The sequence below is a fragment of the Nicotiana sylvestris genome, chromosome 9 (assembly GCF_000393655.2).
Source record: "Nicotiana sylvestris chromosome 9, ASM39365v2, whole genome shotgun sequence".
Lineage (NCBI taxonomy): Eukaryota > Viridiplantae > Streptophyta > Magnoliopsida > Solanales > Solanaceae > Nicotiana > Nicotiana sylvestris.
In genome coordinates, this window is record NC_091065.1 from 110,285,620 (window position 1) to 110,307,105 (window position 21,486).

The 21,486-nt window shown below is 38.4% G+C and overlaps 2 protein-coding genes and 1 long non-coding RNA gene across 9 annotated transcripts; all 3 read left to right on the forward strand.

The window, feature by feature from the left end:
• Positions 1-800: 800 nt before the first annotated feature.
• Positions 801-1,158, forward strand: LOC138868129 (uncharacterized). The gene is made up of 3 exons (XR_011402432.1): positions 801-838; positions 933-978; positions 1,131-1,158. It is a non-coding gene; the product is annotated as an uncharacterized lncRNA (long non-coding RNA).
• Positions 1,159-1,692: 534 nt separating this feature from the next.
• Positions 1,693-18,692, forward strand: LOC104214927 (uncharacterized mitochondrial protein AtMg00810-like). Of its 7 annotated transcripts, none has more exons than XM_070156660.1 (10): positions 1,928-3,379; positions 3,733-3,832; positions 5,580-5,708; positions 5,790-6,074; positions 6,169-6,239; positions 8,992-9,079; positions 9,175-9,242; positions 9,636-9,705; positions 18,144-18,179; positions 18,263-18,692. In XM_070156660.1, exon 1 carries the CDS (start codon positions 2,692-2,694, stop codon positions 3,286-3,288), a length of 597 nt encoding a protein of 198 aa, XP_070012761.1. In that variant the 5' UTR covers positions 1,928-2,691; the 3' UTR covers positions 3,289-3,379; positions 3,733-3,832; positions 5,580-5,708; positions 5,790-6,074; positions 6,169-6,239; positions 8,992-9,079; positions 9,175-9,242; positions 9,636-9,705; positions 18,144-18,179; positions 18,263-18,692. The 7 variants fall into 7 exon arrangements, with proteins under 7 accessions (XP_070012765.1, XP_070012761.1, XP_070012763.1 ...); XM_070156662.1 differs by having other exon boundaries at positions 18,308-18,692; XM_070156659.1 differs by having other exon boundaries at positions 5,786-6,239.
• Positions 2,208-2,606, forward strand: LOC138878047 (uncharacterized). The gene has a single exon (XM_070157702.1). The coding sequence runs from the start codon at positions 2,208-2,210 to the stop codon at positions 2,604-2,606; it is 399 nt and encodes a 132-aa protein (XP_070013803.1).
• Positions 18,693-21,486: the final 2,794 nt, after the last annotated feature.

Here is a 21,486-nt window from a genome sequence, read left to right on the forward strand (position 1 = left end):
TTCCAATTCACGTCGATCTCATCGATAACTCCTGCTTCTGCTTCTCTACCAGACTCCATAATGGCGTTCGCGTCTTCCTCCATTTCTAGATCCAACACTTCCTTTCCTTCAGTTTCTTATCCTTTCGTAAAATTTCCCCACATTGCATCCATTTCAATTCGCAATAAGTCGTTATTCCCTTCTCAATTTACCCTCAAACGTACCAGAAATGCTTCTCTTCGTCCACGTATCACAACCCAGCTCTCTCCAGGTCAACTTCACCTCGGGCCCTCCTCATTTTACTGAATCGATTTTTCGGTTTCTAGAGTATTTCTTAATTGGTACGTTGGTTATTTCTGTTTCAGATTATGTCCCGGATTCAAAATTTTACAAAATTGAAGCAATCTTAAGGTGACCCAGTCAAAGTTTTGCAATGTTGGTATGAAATACAATAAAGTCTATTGAATTGCAGTAAAGACCTATGGACAGAGTTGTACATTGAACTAACTAAATTGAATTATTGAATTACCAGGAAAAAATAAATAATTAAAAATTCTTGTATTGGAAAAACGTGCAAGTCGCCATATACTTGCACACTTTCACTCTGCTTTCCAATTCACGTCGATCTCATCGATAACTCCTGCTTCTGCTTCTCTACCAGACTCCATAATGGCGTTCGCGTCTTCCTCCATTTCTAGATCCAACACTTCCTTTCCTTCAGTTTCTTATCCTTTCGTAAAATTTCCCCACATTGCATCCATTTCAATTCGCAATAAGTCGTTATTCCCTTCTCAATTTACCCTCAAACGTACCAGAAATGCTTCTCTTCGTCCACGTATCACAACCCAGCTCTCTCCAGGTCAACTTCACCTCGGGCCCTCCTCATTTTACTGAATCGATTTTTCGGTTTCTAGAGTATTTCTTAATTGGTACGTTGGTTATTTCTGTTTCAGATTATGTCCCGGATTCAAAATTTTACAAAATTGAAGCAATCTTAAGGTGACCCAACTCACTTTTCTTATGGACTTACTCTCTATTTTATTTAATTTATTCTACCCTCTTCCCTTTCTCCCTCTGGCTTTATACTTTGCATGATAATTTTTTTTTTTTGCCTATTTCAAATACGGCTGCCAAAATTTGGAATGGATCAGACCATGGAGGATTCAACAGGTTTTTTCGGTAAGGACTGGTAGTTACCATGTGCATGCTGTTTTTATTAATTGATTTTAGTTTGTTAATCGGTATTATTCAATCAAGCAGCTAAGCCTCGATACCAAATTAGTGTTGGCATGATCGAGTATTTAGCCTCTGGTCCCAAACATAAAAAGTAGTAACATTGGTGGTTAGCTGTGTAATAGTTGTATTTATTTTTCTCTAGCTATTTTTGTAATACTGCTTAGCCTTCTTAGAGGGTGTTTGGATTGACTTTTAAGCTGGTCAAATAAGCTTTTAAGCTCTTTTTAGCTTTTTTCAATGTTTGGCAAAGTCAAAAAGTACTTAAAATAAGTTAAAAACTTCTTAAAACAAGTCAAAAACAACAAGCTGGGCAATCCCAACTTACTACTTTTTGGCTTAAAAGTTAGTTTTGCTGAAAAACTATTTTTTTTAAGCCAATCCAAACGTGCTCTTACTACGTTAGTTGTCTCTTGGATATTGGGCACCGGATAGATGTGGCCCATTGTATAAATATGTAGTAATGGATCTAGAAAAACCATCAGATATTTGCCCTCATTTTCGTTACATACAGAGAAGAAAAATGTTCTCTTCGCATGGCTTGAAACCCTAATAATCTAATTCCTCAATTCGAGATGTTTTCATGGCATCAGAGCGGGTGTTTCTGACTTCTCTCATCGATCCTCAACGTCCGATCTTACCCCGCATTCATGTAATCAACGTATGGAGGTTTTCTGGTCATCACATTTTATTGAAGATTCGAGTTTTCCTTCGAATTTTGGTTTGATTCTTCATTTCTAGCTAGTTTCCACCGGTGTATAAATTTTCTTCTCAATGTTTGGGTCAATTTTCCGACGTGTGTTCTTCAATTGATTTCAATCTGGGCGGTGAAGAAATTAGGGTTTTTGCTCAATTTTGTGGGTGAAAAGGTCCGATTTTGAAGGTCGTTCTTCTGCGATAGCGAAGAAGGCCGGTAATCTTATTCCTTTCTTTTTAAAATTGTTTGATTACAACACTATCTAACTTCACTAGTTAGGTATTAGACGAACGGTGTAATGGGAACTCCTGAGACTGAGAACTTTTCTCCTGATCCCTCTAGTCCTTTGTTTGTTCACTCCTCTGATATTTTCGGAATTTCTCTAGTTCATGCTCCTTTTTCGGGAAGTGGATTTGGGGGTTGGAAGAGGAAGATGATTGTTGCCCTCTCTGCTAAGAATAAAATAGCCTTCGTAGATAGTACATGCACCATACCAACTACTAGTGGACCTCAACAGAAAATATGGGACAGATGTAATAATATGGTGATTTCCTGGTTAACCAGTTCCCTTTCCCTTGAAATAGCAGAGAGTGTGCAATATTCTGACATTGCTCAAAGTATTTGGACTCAACTCCAAACTAGGTATGGGACTGCAAATAGGGCAAAGATTTTTGAACTCAAGCGTGAACTAGCCTAAACATCTCTAGGTGCTTTAGACATAGCTTCATATTTTAATAAACTAAAGTAACTATGGGATGAACTAGGGGTAATCTGCACCAATCATGCACAAAGGTGTGTTTGTGCTCCTAAAACAGGAGGATGAGGAGAACAAGCTTTTCCAATTCCTAATGGGTTCAAATGAGGTGTATGTGGGTGTTAGGAGCAATTTGCTTATGATGCAGCCCCCTCCAACTCTTGATAGTGCTTATAACATCTTACTTAGTGATGAAAAACAAAGACAAGTCCCATCTAATTCCCGGTTAAACTCTGACTCAATGTCCTTTAATGTGAACACTAATGCAAAAATGTGTTCTCATCCTGGTGTTGGTCCTGTCCCAGCCTTCAATCATAGCACTCCTCCTCCAAGGCAGTATCCTCAAAGGATAAATTTTGAACAGAACAAGGTGACATTGTTCTGCAAGTACTGTAAGAAGTCTGGACATTTAATTGATAAATGCTTCAATCTTTATGGGTTTCCACAAAATTCTAAGGTGGTCAAGGGTAAAAGAGGTGCTGCACATAGTGCTGCTGGTTCTGAGCATGGTAACCCTGAGTTCAACAATTCTGATTCTGCTCCTAATTTCAACGAGGGTCCAACTTCTATTACCCCAGCTATTGAAACTCAAAATTCAGTCATTCTAGGGTTGACCAAGCAATAGTATGCACAATTGATCAGTCTGCTGCAACATTCCAACTTGGGAGAATCCACCAGCTCTTCATCCAACCTTATGTGTTCTGCAAATTTTGCTGGTACTATGTTGACTAAGAGTCCTGTTTCTAATTCTAAACTTTGCATGCTCACCCATATTAATTCTATCTCCTGGATAATAGATTCAGGGGAAACTGATCATATGACCTCTAACAAAGATTTACTTACTAATATTGTCCCTTTGACAGTACCCTATCTTGTCACACTTCCCAATGGATACAAAGTAAAAGTAACTTCAACATGATTCTTTGCTTTGACTCCTTCTATCACACTACACAATGTTTTATTCATCCATTCCTTTCAACACAACTTAATTTCTGTTCATAAGTTGATATTACAGCTGCACTGTATAGTTTTGTTCACTTCTACTTCTTGTCTGTGGCATATGCTACAGGCCCCTTCTCCGAAGATGCCTCTGGAACTTGGTAAGAAGGAAGCTGGCCAATACAAGCTTGCTTGGAAAAGACCAGCAGACTCAGTGCCATTTTCTTCTAGTTATGTTTCTATTTCATGCAATAATATCTCTTCTTGTAATTCTAGCATTGATTCTAGTAATGTCTCTCCATGTAATCCTAACAATACTGTTGCTACTAATGAAACATTGCCATGTGCTGATGTTTCTATGAATGGTTTGGATTACATTTGGCATCAAAGATTAGCACATATTCCTTTTACTGCTATGAAAAATATATCTATCTTATCAACTTCTTTGCCACCTAGGCAATCCTTTCCTTGTTCCATTTGTCCTATTGCTAGACAAACTAGACTTCCTTTTCCTAGTAGTTGTATTAGTACCACTAAACCCTTTCAATTGATACATATTGATACATGGGGGCCTTATCATACACCCACATCTTCTGGATCTAAGTATTTTCTTACAATTGTTGATGACTTCTCTAGAGCTACTTGGACTCACTTATTGGGATCCAAGAGTAAGGCTTTCTCCTTAATCAAAGCCTTCTTAGCCATGGTTCACACCCAATTTGAGGTGTCAGTACAAACCATTAGAAGTGATAATGCTTTGGAATTGGGGTCTAGTCAAGCTAATTCTTCCTACTTTGCTGAACTTGGGATAATTCACCAAATAACTTGTCCTCACACACCTCAACAAAATGGTGTGGTTGAAAGAAAACATAGAACTCTCCTAGAAACATGTAGGGGTCTATTGTTTCAGTCCAAACTTCCTGTCAGTTTTTGTGGGGACTGCTTGCTAACTGCTACTTATTTGATCAACAGAATTCCATCTAGAATTCTTCAGAATAGGTCTCCATATGAAGTCTATAGGGGAAGTCACCTAACTATTCCCATTTGAGGGTCTTTGGTTGTTTAGCTTATTCAACTGTGCCAATTCCTCACAGGGACAAGCTACATCCCAGGGCTATTCCTTGTATTTTCTTAGGCTATCCTTTTGCCAAGAAGGGTTACAAACTTTACAATCTACATACCAAGAAATGCTTTGTATCCAGGGATATCATTTTCCATGAACACTGTTTACTTTTGCTACTTCTCCTCCCTCTTTTGAACCTCCACCTTTTATGTCACACTTCCTCCTCCCAATGATGTTCCTTTCACTTTTTCTCCTCCTCCCACTTTTGTTGCTTCTCCTACTTCTTTTGCTCCTCCCTCTCCCTCCAATCATTCTCCTTCTTCTTCCGGTTCTTCTCCTACTGTTCATCCTACTTTTCCTGTACCTAGTCTTTCTCCTCCTGCTCATAATACTTTTCCTGTACCTTTTAATCCTGATATCCCTTCTCCTCCCACTTCTTCCCTTTCTCCTCCTATTAGAAAATCTTCCAGACAACATAATGCTCCATCTTACCTCCAAGATTATGTATGTAAATTGCCTTCTTTCTCTGCGGCCCATTCCTCTTCCCACCCTTTAGAATCTAAACCTACTAGTTACTCTCAGGCTGCCTTATTCCCAGCTTGGCAGGATGCCATGAGGAAGGAGTTTGAAGCCTTGGATTCCAATCAGACTTGGGATGTTGTCCCTCTTCCTGCTGGCAAGAAGCCTATAGGTTGCAAATGGGTGTACAAAATCAAGTATAGGGCTAATGGTAGTGTTGAGAGATACAAAGCTAGACTTGTCATAAGGGGTGACACTCAAGTTGAAGGGGTTGACTTTACAGAAACCTTTTCCCCTGTAATTAAAATGTCTACTGTCAAATGTTTAGTAGCTGTAGCTGTTAAGAAACATTGGCCTTTTTTTCAACTTGATATTAATAATGCTTTTCTTCATAGGAATCTTGATAAGGAGGTTTATATGAAATTACCCCAGAGGCTGTCCATTTCTTTTCCTTCTACTTCTGTTCCTCTTGTTTGTAAGCCGAAGAAATCCCTTTATGGTCTTAGACAGGCTTCTAGACAATGGTATGCCAAGCTTTCCCAGGCCTTATATTCTAAGGGTTACTCTCATTCCCTTAATGATTACTCTTTGTTTGTCAAAGGCAGTCCTGCATATGGTTCTTCTGGTAGTGTATGTTGATGACATCATTATAACTGGGGATGACAGTGTTGAAGTCACTTCTTTGAAGCAGTTCTTGGACTCTCAGTTCAAAATCAAAGATCTGGAGTCTTTGCATTACTTCCTGGGTATTGAAGTGTGTTCTGTTTCTGGTGGGGTTATTCTCAATCAAAAGAAATTTACTTCTGATCTTCTTCAGCAGTTTGCCTGCACTGCAGTCACTCCTGTGGTCTGTCCCTTGGATTTGAACACCAAATTGTATGCTGATTCTGGTGATTTATTGCCTGCTCCTAGTCTTATAGAAGTCTGGTAGGCAAATTGCTATTCCTCACTCATACCAGACCTGATATTTGTTTTGTTGTTCAGCATTTAAGTCAGTTTCTGAAGTCTCCAAAGGCACATGACTGCTGCTTTACTTGTATTGAGATATCTCAAAGGTACTATGGATTTGGGTTTGTTTTATTCAAATTCCAATGATTTCTCTATTACTGCTTTCTCAGATAGTGACTGGGCAGCTTGCCCTGGCACCAGGAGGTCTGTCACTGGTTTTTGCATTTTTTTGGGGGACAATCTAGTTAGTTGGAAGTCCAAGAAACAACCCATTGTTTCTCTCTCTTCAGCTGAAGCTGAATACATGGCTTTGAGCAAAGTGGTTGCTGAGTTAACTTGGTTTTCTAGGTTGTCGAATGATTTTGCTGTGCCTGTTATGCTTCCCTTTTCTGTTTTTTGTGACAATCAAGCAACCCTCCATATAGCTAAGAATCCAGTCTTCTATGAGCGTACGAAGCACATTGAGCTGGCGGATATGCTCACTAAGCCTCTGCCAAGCACTCTTCATCATCATTTGCTCTCCAAGTTGCAGGTGGTCTCCCCCTCCAACTTGGGGGGGGGGGGTGTTGGCATGATGGAGTATTTAGCCTCTAGTCCCAAACATAAAAAGTAGTAACATTAGTGGTTAGCTGTGTAATAGTTGTATTTATTTTTCTCTGGCTATTTTTGTAATACTGCTTAGCCTTCTTAGTTAGTATGTTAGTTGGTCTCTTGGATATTGGGCACCGGATAGATGTGGCCCATTGTATAAATATGTAGTAATGGATCTAGAAAAACCATCAGATATTTTGCCCTCATTTTCGTTACATACAGAGAAGAAAATGGCTTGAAACCCTAATGTGATTTTACCTAAATTCCTCCATTCGAGATGTTTTCAATTAGTTAGGGTCAAGTATATGAATCGTCTATATCAATCTGCTCTATTTTGGCTGTATGTAAGCATTAGAAGGCTAGCATCATTCGATATTCAGTAGGATTGTTATAGTGAGACTATTTCTATGCTAGTTGTCAACCTACTAAAGGTTTACTCCTTTATCGGGGTTGGGGCCGGCTATGCTTGCAAAGCTCAGAAAGACAAGAGTTAGTATTTTAACTACTAATGATCAAATCAATATAAAATGTAGGCTAAAACCTATATCTGGAAGCTGAAAAGATTTATAAATTTTTTGAAGATTTATGTCGTAAAATGACATATATCAATTATGGAAGGAGAATATGTTTCCCAGCAGCACTTCAATTCCGTTTATAAAATGATGGAAGTAACATTAGCCTTCATATTTGCTTAACATTGTAGAATATCTGTAGTTTTTGTTACTGCTTTTTCATGCAAGATGGACTCTGAAAATCTAATGTTGTAACTTTCATTATAGAGGCTTCTGACGAGGCATGATCTTCTTTAACAAGATTTTATGGTGTTTGAATGTTGATTGCTTTGCCTGTGTGTTTGTTTGTATCAAGAATTTGCAAGATACTTTAGACCCTACATCTGAAACACCATTAAGTTTATTACTTCGTCAAAGATGCAAACCTTTGTTCTCTTACCCGCATTTCCACATTTTTCCGGTTATACTTGTTCTCCTTTGCCCTTTGACTCATTAATGACACAAGTTTATGAGATTATCTCGAAGTACCTTGATAGGCACACTTGCAGTTAGGGGTGTTCATAAAAACCCGAAAAACCGAAAACCAAACCAAACCGACCAAAAAAACCGATACTTTTTGGTTTGGTTTTGATTTTGAATTTTAAAAACCGATCAAATTTGGTTTGGTTTTGGTTTTAATTAGAAAAAACCGAACCAAACCGACTATAAGAGTAGCTATTTCTAATTTATTATTACACCTATACATATGTATATTGTTATACAAAGTTTCAAAAAATTTATGGTAAATGTTAATAGTTTGCACTTTTAATATAGTTCTTTACCTTTACATTCTAGTTTGATTGGTAGTTTTCTTTTGTTTAGTGTAAGAATCCATTCCGTGTTAAAAATAACATATTTTTAATTGAGTCCTTAAATTATTCATCACTATTTGATTCAATTATCATCAATATATTTTGGTAAATAATAGATTTCTCAAAAGGGCAATTGATTTGATAGTGTTACATTGAAAATGTGGTCGGCGGAATATGTGTTTGGTAGTGTATGTCTTATATATAAGAAAAAACCGACAAATAACCAAAAAAACTGAAAAACCGACATAAACCGAATCGAGAAAAACCGACTTAATTGGTTTGGTTTGGTTCTAATATTTGAAAAACCGACTTATTTGGTTTGGTTTCTTTTTAGGAAAAAACCGATCCAAACCGAACCATGAACGCCCCTACTTGCAGTAGGTTCTGAAGGTACTGTAATGCTAAGCCATAGTAATTGTTGTTAAGTTAATATTTATTTTCCTGATCTTCCTCGTAGTTCATAGTCAAACAAGAGCAAAAACCTTGTCACGTGAATAATATAAATCTTCACGGCAGTATTAACCCTGTTTCTATGGATATCTATCCCATAACCCAAGCATAATTCACATATTTTACATGCAAATGCAAATTCTACTGGTTCTTGTAATGTGTCCTTCAAATAGACTAGTAGAGTGCGCATGTGTTCTTTAGTTAGTACGTTGCTGACACATATTGAGCTTCTGTAGATTCTGTGATTCCTTTGCTGAAGGTGGGAAGTTTTGTGACTAATAAGTTGAAAGTAAATACAAGAGGAAACAGGCTTAAGGCCAATTATATGGCGTTGTACAGTAGAGTCCACATTTTTTTTAAGAACGTATTAGAATTCATTTCAGAATTTCCTGTAAGATATTTCTGGTTACTCGAAGATAAAAGGTGCCTTTACTTGTACTTGCTGAAATATGAAGTCACTATTGAAAATGGGCATTCGTGGCATCACGGTTTCTGATGTTCGTGGGTTTGGCGCTCAAGGTGGCTTGACAGAGAGACAAGCTGGTAGGGAAAATATTTGTTACTTTAGCTGCTCCTTATTGACCATTGTTGTGCAAGATTCTGAAGCTTTGAGCCTTTGATGTATCTGCTCTTTGCAGGCTCCGAATTCTCATAAGACAAGTTTCTTGCAAAAGTTAAGATGGAGATTGTTGTGCGCACAGACCAGGTTTTGGACTAAATGCCTGCAAGCTTCCACACTCACACACACACTCTCTCTCTCTCCCCCATAAAAGAATTTTTTTTGTGTGCGTGTGTGTTTGTGTGTATATTCATACAAATATTTTGATCCTTCGGAAAATCATTTCAGTTTTCCTGTGTGGAATGGAGCCTTCTTTGCCAAAATAATGGTCATTCCAAACCTGTACCCCAAAATTGTTGAGGGAAACTGTTCTTTTGACCCTTGAGTTTTGAATACTTCCTGAATTTTGGTGATATGACTTTTTCACTTCACTTAAATTTTAATGGTTTATAGTCGGATTCCTCCATTTAATGCTTTTTCATCTAGCTTCCCATACTTTTGAATGATGTCCTGATCTAGCCTGCTGTACTGCCGTATTAGGTTGAAGCTGTCATAGCAAAGATAACTGAAGAGGCAAGAACTGGTGAAATTGGTGATGGGAAGATCTTCTGTAAGTCTTTCTCTTCATAATCCTGGAATTCAATTACCAGTTATGTTGCACCAAAGGAAAGACCGGAAGGGGAAAACAAAGATAACCAACTCATGCTTGTAATTGTGCTGGAATTTCTCCAACCAGGCTTGAGACCATGATTGAAGAGTTAAAGTTTCTTTAATGAGGCTCAATGAGTATCTCATATTTTCCTTGTAAGGCTGCAGTCTTTGTTGGGATAGGTGTAACTCAAAGCTTTTAAATTCTGTGCTGTTTGCTAGCAAAGATTTATATTCCAATTATAAAGGTGTTACCTTTGTGTACAACATGGATATGGGGCTTAGATATTTCAACTATATGTATACATAGGAAGCCTTTTTCTTTTTTCTTCGTCTTTTGGTTCAGGTCTAGTTGTGGACTTCAAGGATTCCTCCAATTTGTCATTCCTAACATGCCCTTATATAGCGGAGTCTTAAAAATTATGTTACTCAAGTCATAATTGTGGCATTTTCTATGATAAGATTTAGCCTAGATATTTATTGTTTCTAAATTTTGTATTAGAAGATATTCTGGAGTTCCAATAAATTTAATACTCCCTCCGTTTCAATTTATGTGAACCTATTTCCTTTTTGGTCCGTGCCAAAAAGAATGACCCCTTTTCTTATTTGGAAACAATTTACCTTTATGCAATGATTTATAGCCACATAAAATATATGTGCCTCATTTTACGCCACAAGTTCAAAAGTCTTCTCTCATTTCTTAAACTCCGTGCCCAGTCAAATGGGTTCACATAAATTGAAACGGAGGGAGTGTTAAGTAGTAGACCCTTCTGCTAACATGTCTGGTTGACTAAATATCCTCCAACCTGTGCTTATCACTGAGCGAATCATACTGTTATTAGTCTTATGATCTTGTACGGGTTCCTGCTTAACCAATTAGTCAACTAGAACTGTCAAAGTTGATAAGTTCAAGTTTACGGGAAAGGCAATTTAGTGCTGGTGGGAAAAGGCAATTTGGACAGTCTAGCCATAGGAGAAATATCACATGGAACTGTTTGCCACTCTCACATAGAGAGATATTAGAGATATGCTTCATATTCATGGAAAAAAGAAAAAGAAATATGCTTCATGTTAGAATAAGAAATGTGTCCCAAATGATAATACCGTATAACATCTTGTGACAATGAAGCATTAGAGACATGATACTTCTGTAAATCAGTTGTAGAAGATGACTTATCCAGAACATAGGATGGATTTACAATGGAAACAATTGTGTCACATTTATTTATGTACGACGGCTAAGAACGCAGCGTTTGCTCGTTTGTACGAGGAGCTCGAGGGCAAAGGCGGAGACAAGAGGTTGTACCGGTTGGCCTAGGTGAGGGAGAGGAAAGCCCATGACTTAGACCAAGTCAAGTGCATCAAGGACGAGGATGGAAAAATGTTGATGGACGAGGCACTCATTAGGAGAAGATGATAGACATACTTCCATAATCTGTTGAATGAGGAGGGGGATAGACGCATTGTTCTGGGTAAGTTGTAGCACTCCGAGAGTCGGCGGGATTTTGGGTACCGTAGGCGGTTACGGTAGAGGAGGTGGAAGGGGCGATGCGTAAGATATGCAGGGGCAAAGCAACGGGGCCAGACGAAATCCCGGTGGAATTCTGGAAGAGCGCGGGGCGAGCAGGTTTGGAGTGGCTCACTGGGCTGTTTAATGTTATTTTTAAGACAAAGAAGATGCCCGAAGAATGGAGATGGAGTACGATGGTTCCGCTTTACAAGAACAAGGGTGATATCCAAAATTGCAATAATTATAGGGGTATCAAGTTATTGAGTCACACTATGAAGGTTTGGGAGAGGGTGGCAGAGGCCAGGGTGAGGAGGTGCATGTCTATTTTCGAGAATCAGTTTGGATTCATGCCGGGGCGTTCGACTACGAAAGCGATTCATCTGGTAAGGAGATTAGTGGAGCAGTACATGGAGAGGAAGAAGGATTTGCATATGGTGTTTATTGACCTTGAGAAGGCATACGATAAAGTTCCGAGGGAGGTCCTATGGAGGTGTTTGGAGGTTAGCGGCGTTCCGGTAGCGTACATTAGGGTGATTAAGGATATGTATGATGACGCTAAGACTCGGGTGAGGGCTGTGGGTGGTGACTCGGACCATTTCCCTGTGGTGATGGGGTTGCACCAGGGATTGGCTCTTAGCCCATTTTTGTTTGCCTTGGCGATGGATGTACTGTCGTGTCACATCCAAGGGGAGGTACCTTGGTGCATGCTATTTGCCGATGATATAGTGTTGATTAACGAGACGCGTAGTGGAGTTAACGCGAGGTTGGAGGTTTGGAGACAAACCTTGGAATCTAAAGGTTTCAAACTGAGTAGAACCAAGACAGAATACTTGGAGTGCAAATTCAGTGAGACCCATGATGCAGACGAAGAGGTTAAGGTTGATGCTCAAGTTATCCCCAAGAGAGTGAGTTTTAAGTATCTCGGGTCTATTATCCAGGGTAACGGGGAGATTGATGAAGATGGCATACATTACATCAGAGCGCGGTGGATGAAGTTGAGGCTCGCTTCCGGTGTTCTATGTGACAAGAATGTGCCGTTAAGGCTTAAGAGTAAGTTTTATCGAGTGGTGGTTCGACCCGCTATGCTGTATGGAGCTGTGTGTTGGCCAGTCAAGAACTCCCACATGCAGAAGATAGGAGTAGCAGAGATGAGGATGTTGAGATGGATGTGTGGGTGTACCAAGCGAGATAGGATTAAGAATGAAGCTATCCAGGAATCGAGTGGGAGTAGCCTCCGTGGAGGACAAGATGCGGGAGTCGCGGCTGAGATGGTTTGGACATGTTAGGAGAATAAGCATTGATGCCCCTGTCAGGAGGTGTGAGAGGTTGGCCATGGAGAGTTTGAGAAGGGGTCGAGGTAGGCCTAAGAAGTACTGGGGAGAAGTGATTCGGCAGGACATGACACTGCTTCAGCTCACTGAGGACATGACACTTGATGGGAGGGTGTGGAGGTCGAGGATTAAGGTAGAAGGTTAGTAGGTAGTTTATAGTGTTCACTGATAGGCTTAGTAGCATGCATGTCCCTTCATATTCTTAGATTTTTATTACGTAATGTGGTTTTGTTCGCCTCAGGTATTGTATTCCCTGTTGCTATTATTTGATACTATTTATCCTTTATCTGTCCCTTTTTTTTCTCTTTCATCTTTCTTACTTCCTTGCTTCCCTCTTCTTCTTCTTGCCCTTCCTGAACCGAGGGTCTATTGGAAATAGCCTTTCTACCTGCATTAGGTAGGGGCAGGGTCCACGTACAAACTACCCTCCCCAGACCCCACATATTGGGATCAAACTGTGTTTTTTGTTGTTGTTGTTGTTGTTGTATCAGAATTCAGAACTGCGTAGAATATTTTGAGGCTTGTGGTTTGTTGAACGAATATCAGAATGTTATGAACTTGGTAGGAGTTGCAAGAGATACAAGCCGCTTGCAGCTTCACCAAGTACCAATAGCCTCCTTATTGAAGGGGGCCTGTAGCAAGCTAGAGGAGTGAGTAAATATGTGTTGTATAGGTAGTTCGTCAAACTTGGTAAATGTAAAGTACAGAGACAATAGAAAAATCTCTCGTGTTGTATTCAAGAAGTAACAAGTATATATACAAGTACACAGAGCCTTAACTATGGAAAGAATCAAAAAGGAAATCCTATAAATCTCCTGTGAGCCCCTATAATTATGCTAGCTATGTATATTACATAAGATTATGTCTACATTCATTATCTAACACTCCCCCTCAAGCTGGGTCATAGATATTGATCATGCCCAACTTGTTACAAAGGTAATCAACTCGAATTCCATTCAACGCCTTTGTGAACAAATTAGCCGGTTGCTCTCCTATCTTCACGTAGCCAGTGGAGATCAAGTTCTCCTGAATCTTCTCACGAAAAAAATGGCAGTCAACCTCAATATGCTTAGTTCTTTCATGATACACCAGATTTGACGCAATATGGAGGGTAGCTTGATTGTCACACCAGAGTTTTGCTGGTATTGGATGCTCTAACCCAATTTCAGTCAACAAATGATGTATCCACATAATCTCACATGTAGACTGTGACATAGGTCTATGCTCGGATTCTGCACTAGATCGAGATACAACTCTTTGCTTCTTACTACTCCATGATACCAAGTTTCCTCCAACAAAGACACAATAACCTGTAGTAGATCTTCTATCAATTTTCGATCCAGCCCAGTCAGCATCTGCAAAACACTCAATACGAGTATGATTGTGATTGCAATATAATATGCCAAGTCCATGAGCTCTTTTCAAGTAACACAAAATTTGTTCCAAAGCTGCCCAATGTTTGACCGTTGGTGCAGACATGAACTAGCTAACAACACTTACCGCAAAAGCAATATCTGGTCGAGTCACAGTAAGGTAGTTTAATTTCCCAACTAACCTCCTGTATCTCTCTGGATCGTCAAAAGGATCACCATCATCTTTCATAAGATGCACATTAGGAACCATTGTAGTACTGCAAGGTTTAGCTGCCAACTTTCCAGTTTCTGCAAGCAAGTCAAGAATGTACTTTCTCTAAGACAAAAGAATTCCCTTCTTGCTTCTATAATTCTACTCTCAAAAAGTATTTCAACTGGCCCAAGTCCTTTTTATGAAACCTAGTATGCAGAAAAGACTTGAGGGAAGAAATCTCAGCATAGTCACTTCCTGTGATAACAATATCATCAACATATACAACAAGGAGAATATTGCCAGCTACTGATTTCCGATAGAAGACTGAGTGATCACATTTACTCATTTTCAACCCAAACTACTGAACTACCTCACTGAACTTGCCAAACCAAGCTCGTGGACTCTGCTTCAAGCCATACAAGGACTTCTTCAAATGACAGACTTTCCCATACTCCCCCTGAGCAACAAAACCGAATGATTGCTCCATATACACTTCCTCCTGAAGATCACCATAAAGGAACGCATTCTTGATATCCAACTGATGTAAAGGCCAATTCTCGGACGCAGTTAGAGAAATAAATAAGCGGACAGAAGTGAGTTTGGCAACCGGGGAGAAGGTGTCAGAATAATCCACCCCATAAGTTTGAGCATACCCTTTCGCCACAAGTCTGGCCTTAAGTCTTGCCACAGAACCATCTAGATTAACGTTAACTGTAAAGACCCACTTGCATCCCACTGGTTTCTTTCCCTTTGGTAAATCTACCAAATCCCATGTGTAGTTGTCCTCTAAAGCATGTATTTCCTCAAGCATTGCATCAGACCATCCGGGATGATTCAAAGCTTCCTTCACTGTTTTGGGTACGGAGATGGAGTATAGAGAAGCAATCATAGATCTAGACGTAGAGGATAAGTGGTCATAGGAAACAAAGTTAGCAACAACATATGTTGATTTGCAAGTACGTGTACCTTTGCGAAGAGTAATAGGAAGATCAAGATTATCTGGAGGATCAGGCAAAGGAGAATCAGATGATGCAAGAATTGGTGCGGGACATGTATCATTTGTCTCTCACCTCCGCGAATAAACTTGAACAATTGGAGGTCTTGCTGGAGCAGGTACTGAAGGCATAATAGTCGGTTGGTGCTCAATAAAAGAACTGGGAGATTGAAGAGTATCATCTGATTGTTCTGTTAAAGTACGGGTAACCTGATATACTAGCCACTCATCTTTCTCCCCCTAGCTTGTAAAAATAGGAGGTGCATAGAAGAATGGTGTAGTCTCTGAAAATACCACATCAGTTGACACTAAATATTTGCCAAGCTCAGTAGAATAACATCGATACCCCTTAACACACTTCACAGCCTTGGGATCCAACTTGGTAAGAGATGGTCGAACATCTCGAACATAACATGTGCTTCCAAACACCTTAGGTTCCACCGGAAATAATGACTTGTTCGGAAAAAGAACACTATAAGGCACATTTCCATCGAGTACACTAGATGGCATGCAATTAATCAGAAAACAAGTCGTAGAAACCGTATTAGCCCAGAACTATTTAGGAACCTTCATTTGGAACAAAAGTGCTCGAGCTGTCTCAAGTAAATGCCTATTCTTCCTCTCAGCAACTCCATTTTGAGAGGGTGTATCAACACATGAAGACTGATGTAATATACCATGTTGTCTCATGTAGGACTGAAATAACTCTGACATGTATTCTTTAGCGTTATCACTCCTTAGAGTACGTACTGAAGCATTGAATTGAGTTTTGACTTCAGCGCAAAAGGCAGAAAAATGAGTAAACACTTCAGAGTGGCTCTTCATAAAGTAAATCTAAGTCATTCGAGAAAAATCATCTATAAAAGTGACAAAATACTTATGCCCAGTTTTAGAACAACCGGACGTGGTCCCCATACATCAGAATGGACCAACTCAAAAGCTGACTCAGCTTGCTTATTAACCCTTGGACTTAACGAGATGTGATGGTGTTTTGCAAATCGACATGACTCACAATCCAATGATGAAATATTCTGAAACTGAGGACAGAGCTTCTTTAACAAAGGCAAAGAGGGATGTCCGAGTCGACAATGTGCTTCAAAAGGAGACACGATATTAGAGCATGCAACAGACCGTGGCTCCCATTCATCAAGAATGTAGAGATCACCAGATATATATCCTTTACCAGTAACCTGCATAGTCTTAAGATCTAAAAACAAACAATGATCGGGAAAGAATACAACACAACAATTAAGGTCTTTGGTAATTTTACTAACAAAAATCAAGTTAAAGGCTAAGTTTGGTAGACTTAATATAGATGACAGGGTAATAGAGGAGGTTGATTTAACAGTCCCAGATCCAACACTGCTACAAGTTGATCCATCAGCTACAGTAACCGGAGAGGATGCTTTATATGAGCGAAAGCTAGAAAAAATATTTGGATTACCTGTCATGTGATTTATAGCACCAGAATCGATCACCCATTTATTGGAAGAGGTGATAAGACATGTTTTATCTGACCCAGCAAAGACAGTAACTGAAGAAGATTCCTTAACTGATTTATGATGTTGAAGGAATTTTAGAAACTCATCCGAAACTAAGATTGTTGGACTAGGAGTTGTTGAATTATTATTCTTTACCATCATTTTTCCTTTCAATAACAAACTGATTAAACTAACAGAGGTCCCCGAAGCTAAAAGATACTCAAACAGATCCTGGTAGATACAAAATCAACAATCTATTGAACAGGATTCAACTTTAATAATCCACTCAACCAAATCAGAGAACCAAACGAATTTGTCCCCAACTCAAACAAAATCAGAGACCAACAAAGTTTCTGATAAGGAAAGACCCAACAGACAATATCAAGTCACTAATCGATCACCACAGTGAGTCAAAAATAAAGATGCAAGCTTCTCACACAGGCAACCAAGAAAAATACCATAGAATTAAAGAAATCGAATAACCAATAAACCAAACTCAAACCTGACCAAACAAAGTGAGAATAAGATCTGGTCTGAGGTTGTTCTTTCCCAAAGTGTGGTTCTATGATCAGAGAACCACCACAAGTCAACTGGAAATGTCAAAAAGACCTCTGATTAGCTTCCGGCCAAAGAATTTCCGGCAACAGATTCGACTCAACTCCGGCGAGCAGTAGACCTGCTCTGATACCATGTAAAGTACAGAGACAATAGAGAATTCTCTCTTGTGTTGTATTCAAGAAATAACAAGTATATATACAAGTACATAGAGCCTTAACTATATATGGAAAGAATCAAAAAGGAAATCCTATAAATCTGCTGTGAATCCCTGTAATTATGTTAGCTATGTATATTACATAAGATTATGTCTACATTCAAATTATGTCTACATTCATTATCTAACAGTAAATGTCTGTTGATCTCTGAATTAAAGTCATATACACAGCTTATACATCTTTTTTACTCTGATTTACTGTTTATTGTGAAGTGTGCCATGGATTCTAGTAGACTGTTATTGGAGACAGAACAACAGGTATCAGAAAACAAAGTTATCCTACCAGGCGAAGCCTAGGTGATTAAATACATGTTGGTTAAACCTTTCGATCTTAAAAAAATAAAAATGAAAAGAAATAAAATACATCTCTTTGATCTTAATTGTTGATGTTCAGCTATATCTTGTATTCATGGTGTAGATAGTGTTCCAGAGTTGGAAATAATGAAAGCATAATCTGCAGATCTGTAAATAATTTCTGCTCATGAATCCATCATACACGAGTCATCTTGTCTAGTTTTTCTCTTGACAGAACTTTAAATGGGATGAATAGACTATTTCAGGGTATTAAAGTTTGTCCATCTTTTCGGGCTTTTTCTTCCGTACTGTCAAGGCACAAATACAGGTATTTCCGGTCTTTGTATTTTCATGCGGGTCGGAAAGAAGAGAAAACGTGTTAGATGTCATTATGATTGGAGATTTATAGAATATGCTGAATTACTCATATGCTCTTTTATTTTGCTTTGCAGTGGTTCCCGTTTCTGATGTGATAAGAGTTCGCACTGGTAAGCACGTTTCAGAGCATTACAAGTGCTACTTATTTGTCACTGCATCTTGACTTATCCTGTTAACTCCACCTCCTTTATAGAGGATGAAAGCTTGAATCAATGAGAATCTTGGGACACAATTTCAGGGGAGCGGGGAGAAAAGGCAGAGAGGATGGTGGGAGGGCATGCTGATATATCTTCGTCTGTGTCAACTTCTTGATGCAGCTCGGTTGATGTTAAAAGTACCATCTTTTGTTACGTGTTTAGCTGTGAAACTCTAAGAGATCCATTTTTATCACTATGAAAAATGCTGTCAATAGGTTGGGCTATGTCCTTACTTTCTTGATTTGTGTTTAGAGTTACAAATTAGACTTGCAGGAAAGTCCTTTTAATTTTCAGATTAGTTAAGCTTGGCAGCCACTATGGCTTACATTTGGCTATTCTGAGTTTTCGGACAGTGCCTTTTGCCGCGGATGTGCTCATTTCAAAAGAACCGTGTATGCCTTTGCTGTAGTTGAATCTATGTTCATATATTTTGTTTAATCGGTCGAGAACATAGCACGAAATCATATTAGTTTCAGAATTCAAGTTGGTAGCTAGTTTCTGTAGTAGTTCGCCCTCTATCCTAATTATTTAAATGTGTATATAACATTTTATTTTATTTAAGATTTTGAAAGAAATCCATGAACAGAGCAGCGTGCAAAAAAACAAGATATGGATTTCATCCTTCCAAAGGAATCATAGGTTCCTTTATGCTCTCTCCCCTTCATTTATTGGTGTTTTAGTATGAAATGTAAATTGTAAAGAAGATATTGAATTTTGTGATATATACTAAATTATACTAATGCGACCTTTTTCTTAAAAAGAAGAGTAACATACATTTATATCTATCTCTATCCGTCTGTACGTCTTCTATTTATATCTATTTATACTATATTAAAGTGAAAATAGCATGGGCTAGCTAGTTTTCGGACTGGTAATTATAAAGTAGCCAGCGTTTGCAAAGTCATTAAAATATAGCTACTATTTTACTGCAACACGGAAAGTTCCAGCATAATGTACTGGAGATTGGTGCACCCGTGCATGAACTTCCAGCATATTATGCTGGAACTCTAACACACGAAAAGTTCCAGCATAATATACTGGAGATTTGAGCACATGTGTATGAACTTCCAGCATCTTATGCTGGACCAATATATTATACCGGAACTCCAGTATATTATGCTGGAAGTCCAATATATTATACTGGAACTCCAGTATAATTATAGTGAAAATTATATTGGAACTCCAGTATACTGGAACTCTAGTATATTGTGCTGAAATTTTTTCCAGATTTTGAACAGTATTTTCATTCAGATTTATCTTTACATAAAAAGTGGCTAAAATTCGATTACTTTTGAAATTGCGGCTATTTTTCAATTACCACTTGTAAATCTGGATATTTTTGAATTTCTCCCTATATTAAAAGCACGAAGACCCTATCGAAATGCCATTCGCTTTTTTTCCCTTTTAAAAGTTGATTTCGCACTAGACAAAATAGACATTTAATTATTTTTCTAATATTTAGGACTTCACCAACTAAAATTTAATTTAAGAAAATCCTAATATTTAGGATTTCAAATTCAATTAAAATTTACTTTATTATCTTTCCTTATTTAACCAGATTTTATAAGTTTCCTTTTGGAGTTTAATATGAGACCATTAAAGTTCTTTTAATTCTTAGCTTCTAAAGTATATAGTATTATTATTTTTCCACAAATTACTAATAATTGATTACCTAAAATATGAATCATCCATCGTCAATGCATATTGTTCCCCTTTTTCATGTTAACTTTTTAAGAGTTTTGATTTAATCTTATGTATAAATTTCTAGAAGTCTAAACTAATATGACGTTAATTTAAAAAATAAATTAAGCTACAACCATACTATGTGAATGTGATGACTCAAAAGGTCATCACTCGTTTTGAAAGCAAATTCTATGTTCCAAGACCTTAAAAACCTTCTTTTGTCTCACCTCGATTTGCGTGCGCAGTTCGAGCGCGTTTCCGAAAAACTTTTATGTGAAAACTAAGTAAAATAAGAAAATTGACTTTTAAAATTGAATAAATTGACTTTGGTGGTAAACGGACCCGGACCCGTGATCCGACGGTCTCATAGGGTCCGTAGTAAAATTTGGGACTTGGGCGTATGCCCAGAATTGAATTCCGAGTACCCAAGCCCCAGAAATGAATTTTTGAAAGAAATTGTTTAACTGAAATTATAAGAGTTTTTGGAAATGAAAAGAGGTTTGAAATTGATGGTATCGGACCCGTATTTTGGTTCCGGAGCCTGGTATATGTCTTATATAATATTTAAGTTGAATCTGTGAAGTTTGGTGTGAATCGGAGTTCGTTTAGTATAAATCGGACCTTTATTTGAGAAAATAAAAATTTTGATGTTCTTGAGTGATTTCATGAATTTGGGGTTTAATTCATAGTTGTTGATGTTATTTTGATGATTTGATTGCATGAGCAAGTCCGCATGATGTTTTTGGACTTGCGTGCATGTTTGATTTGGAGCCCGAGGGCTCGGGTGAATTTTGGATAAGCCACAAAGTGAAATTGGACTTAGGAAAAGTTGCTGGTATCTGGTATTTTTGCCCAGGCCTCTGATCTCACAATTGTGAGATCAGGCTTCGCAATTGCGAAGTCCTCAGCCATGGGAATTGCGACCCAAATGTCGCAAATGCGAACCTAGCCTGGGCAGGCCTTGGTCGCAAATGCGACCCTTTTATCGCAAATGCGAAATGGGCTGTGTCGCAAATGCGACTAATCCCTCACAAATGCGAAGGCAACAGGTCCTGAAGGGATTCACAATTGCGAACCTAGGTCGCAGTTGCGACATTTGCGACCAGTTAATTAGGACTTAGACGCATTTTTCTTTATTTTTCAAACTCCCTCAAACCCTAAGCTCTCTTGGGCGATTTTCCAAAGAAAAGTTCTTCTCCAAATCGATTGTAAGTCATTTCTAACTCATTTTCTTTAATCTATAACATCTTTTCGCATGATTTCAATTTAAAATCAAGGGTTTTCATGGGGGAAATTGAGTGTTTGTGTAGAACTTAGGATTTTTAAATTTTGGGGATTTAGACCTCGATTTGAGGTCCAATTTCAAAACAAATTATATATTTGAGCTCGTGGGTGAATGAGTAATTGGGTTTTGGTTCGAACCTCGGGTTTTGACCATGTGGGTCCGAGGTCGATTTTTGACTTTTTGGAGAAAATATTAGAAAACCTATTTTCATGCATTAAAATTGATTCATTTAGCATTTATTGATATCGTTAA

Coding starts and splice junctions, on each gene's coding strand:
- LOC104214927 (XM_070156659.1), top strand. CDS start 2,692: ATGCACAAAGGTGTGTTTGTGCTCCTAAAACAGGAGGATGAGGAGAAC.
- LOC138878047 (XM_070157702.1), top strand. CDS start 2,208: ATGGGAACTCCTGAGACTGAGAACTTTTCTCCTGATCCCTCTAGTCCT.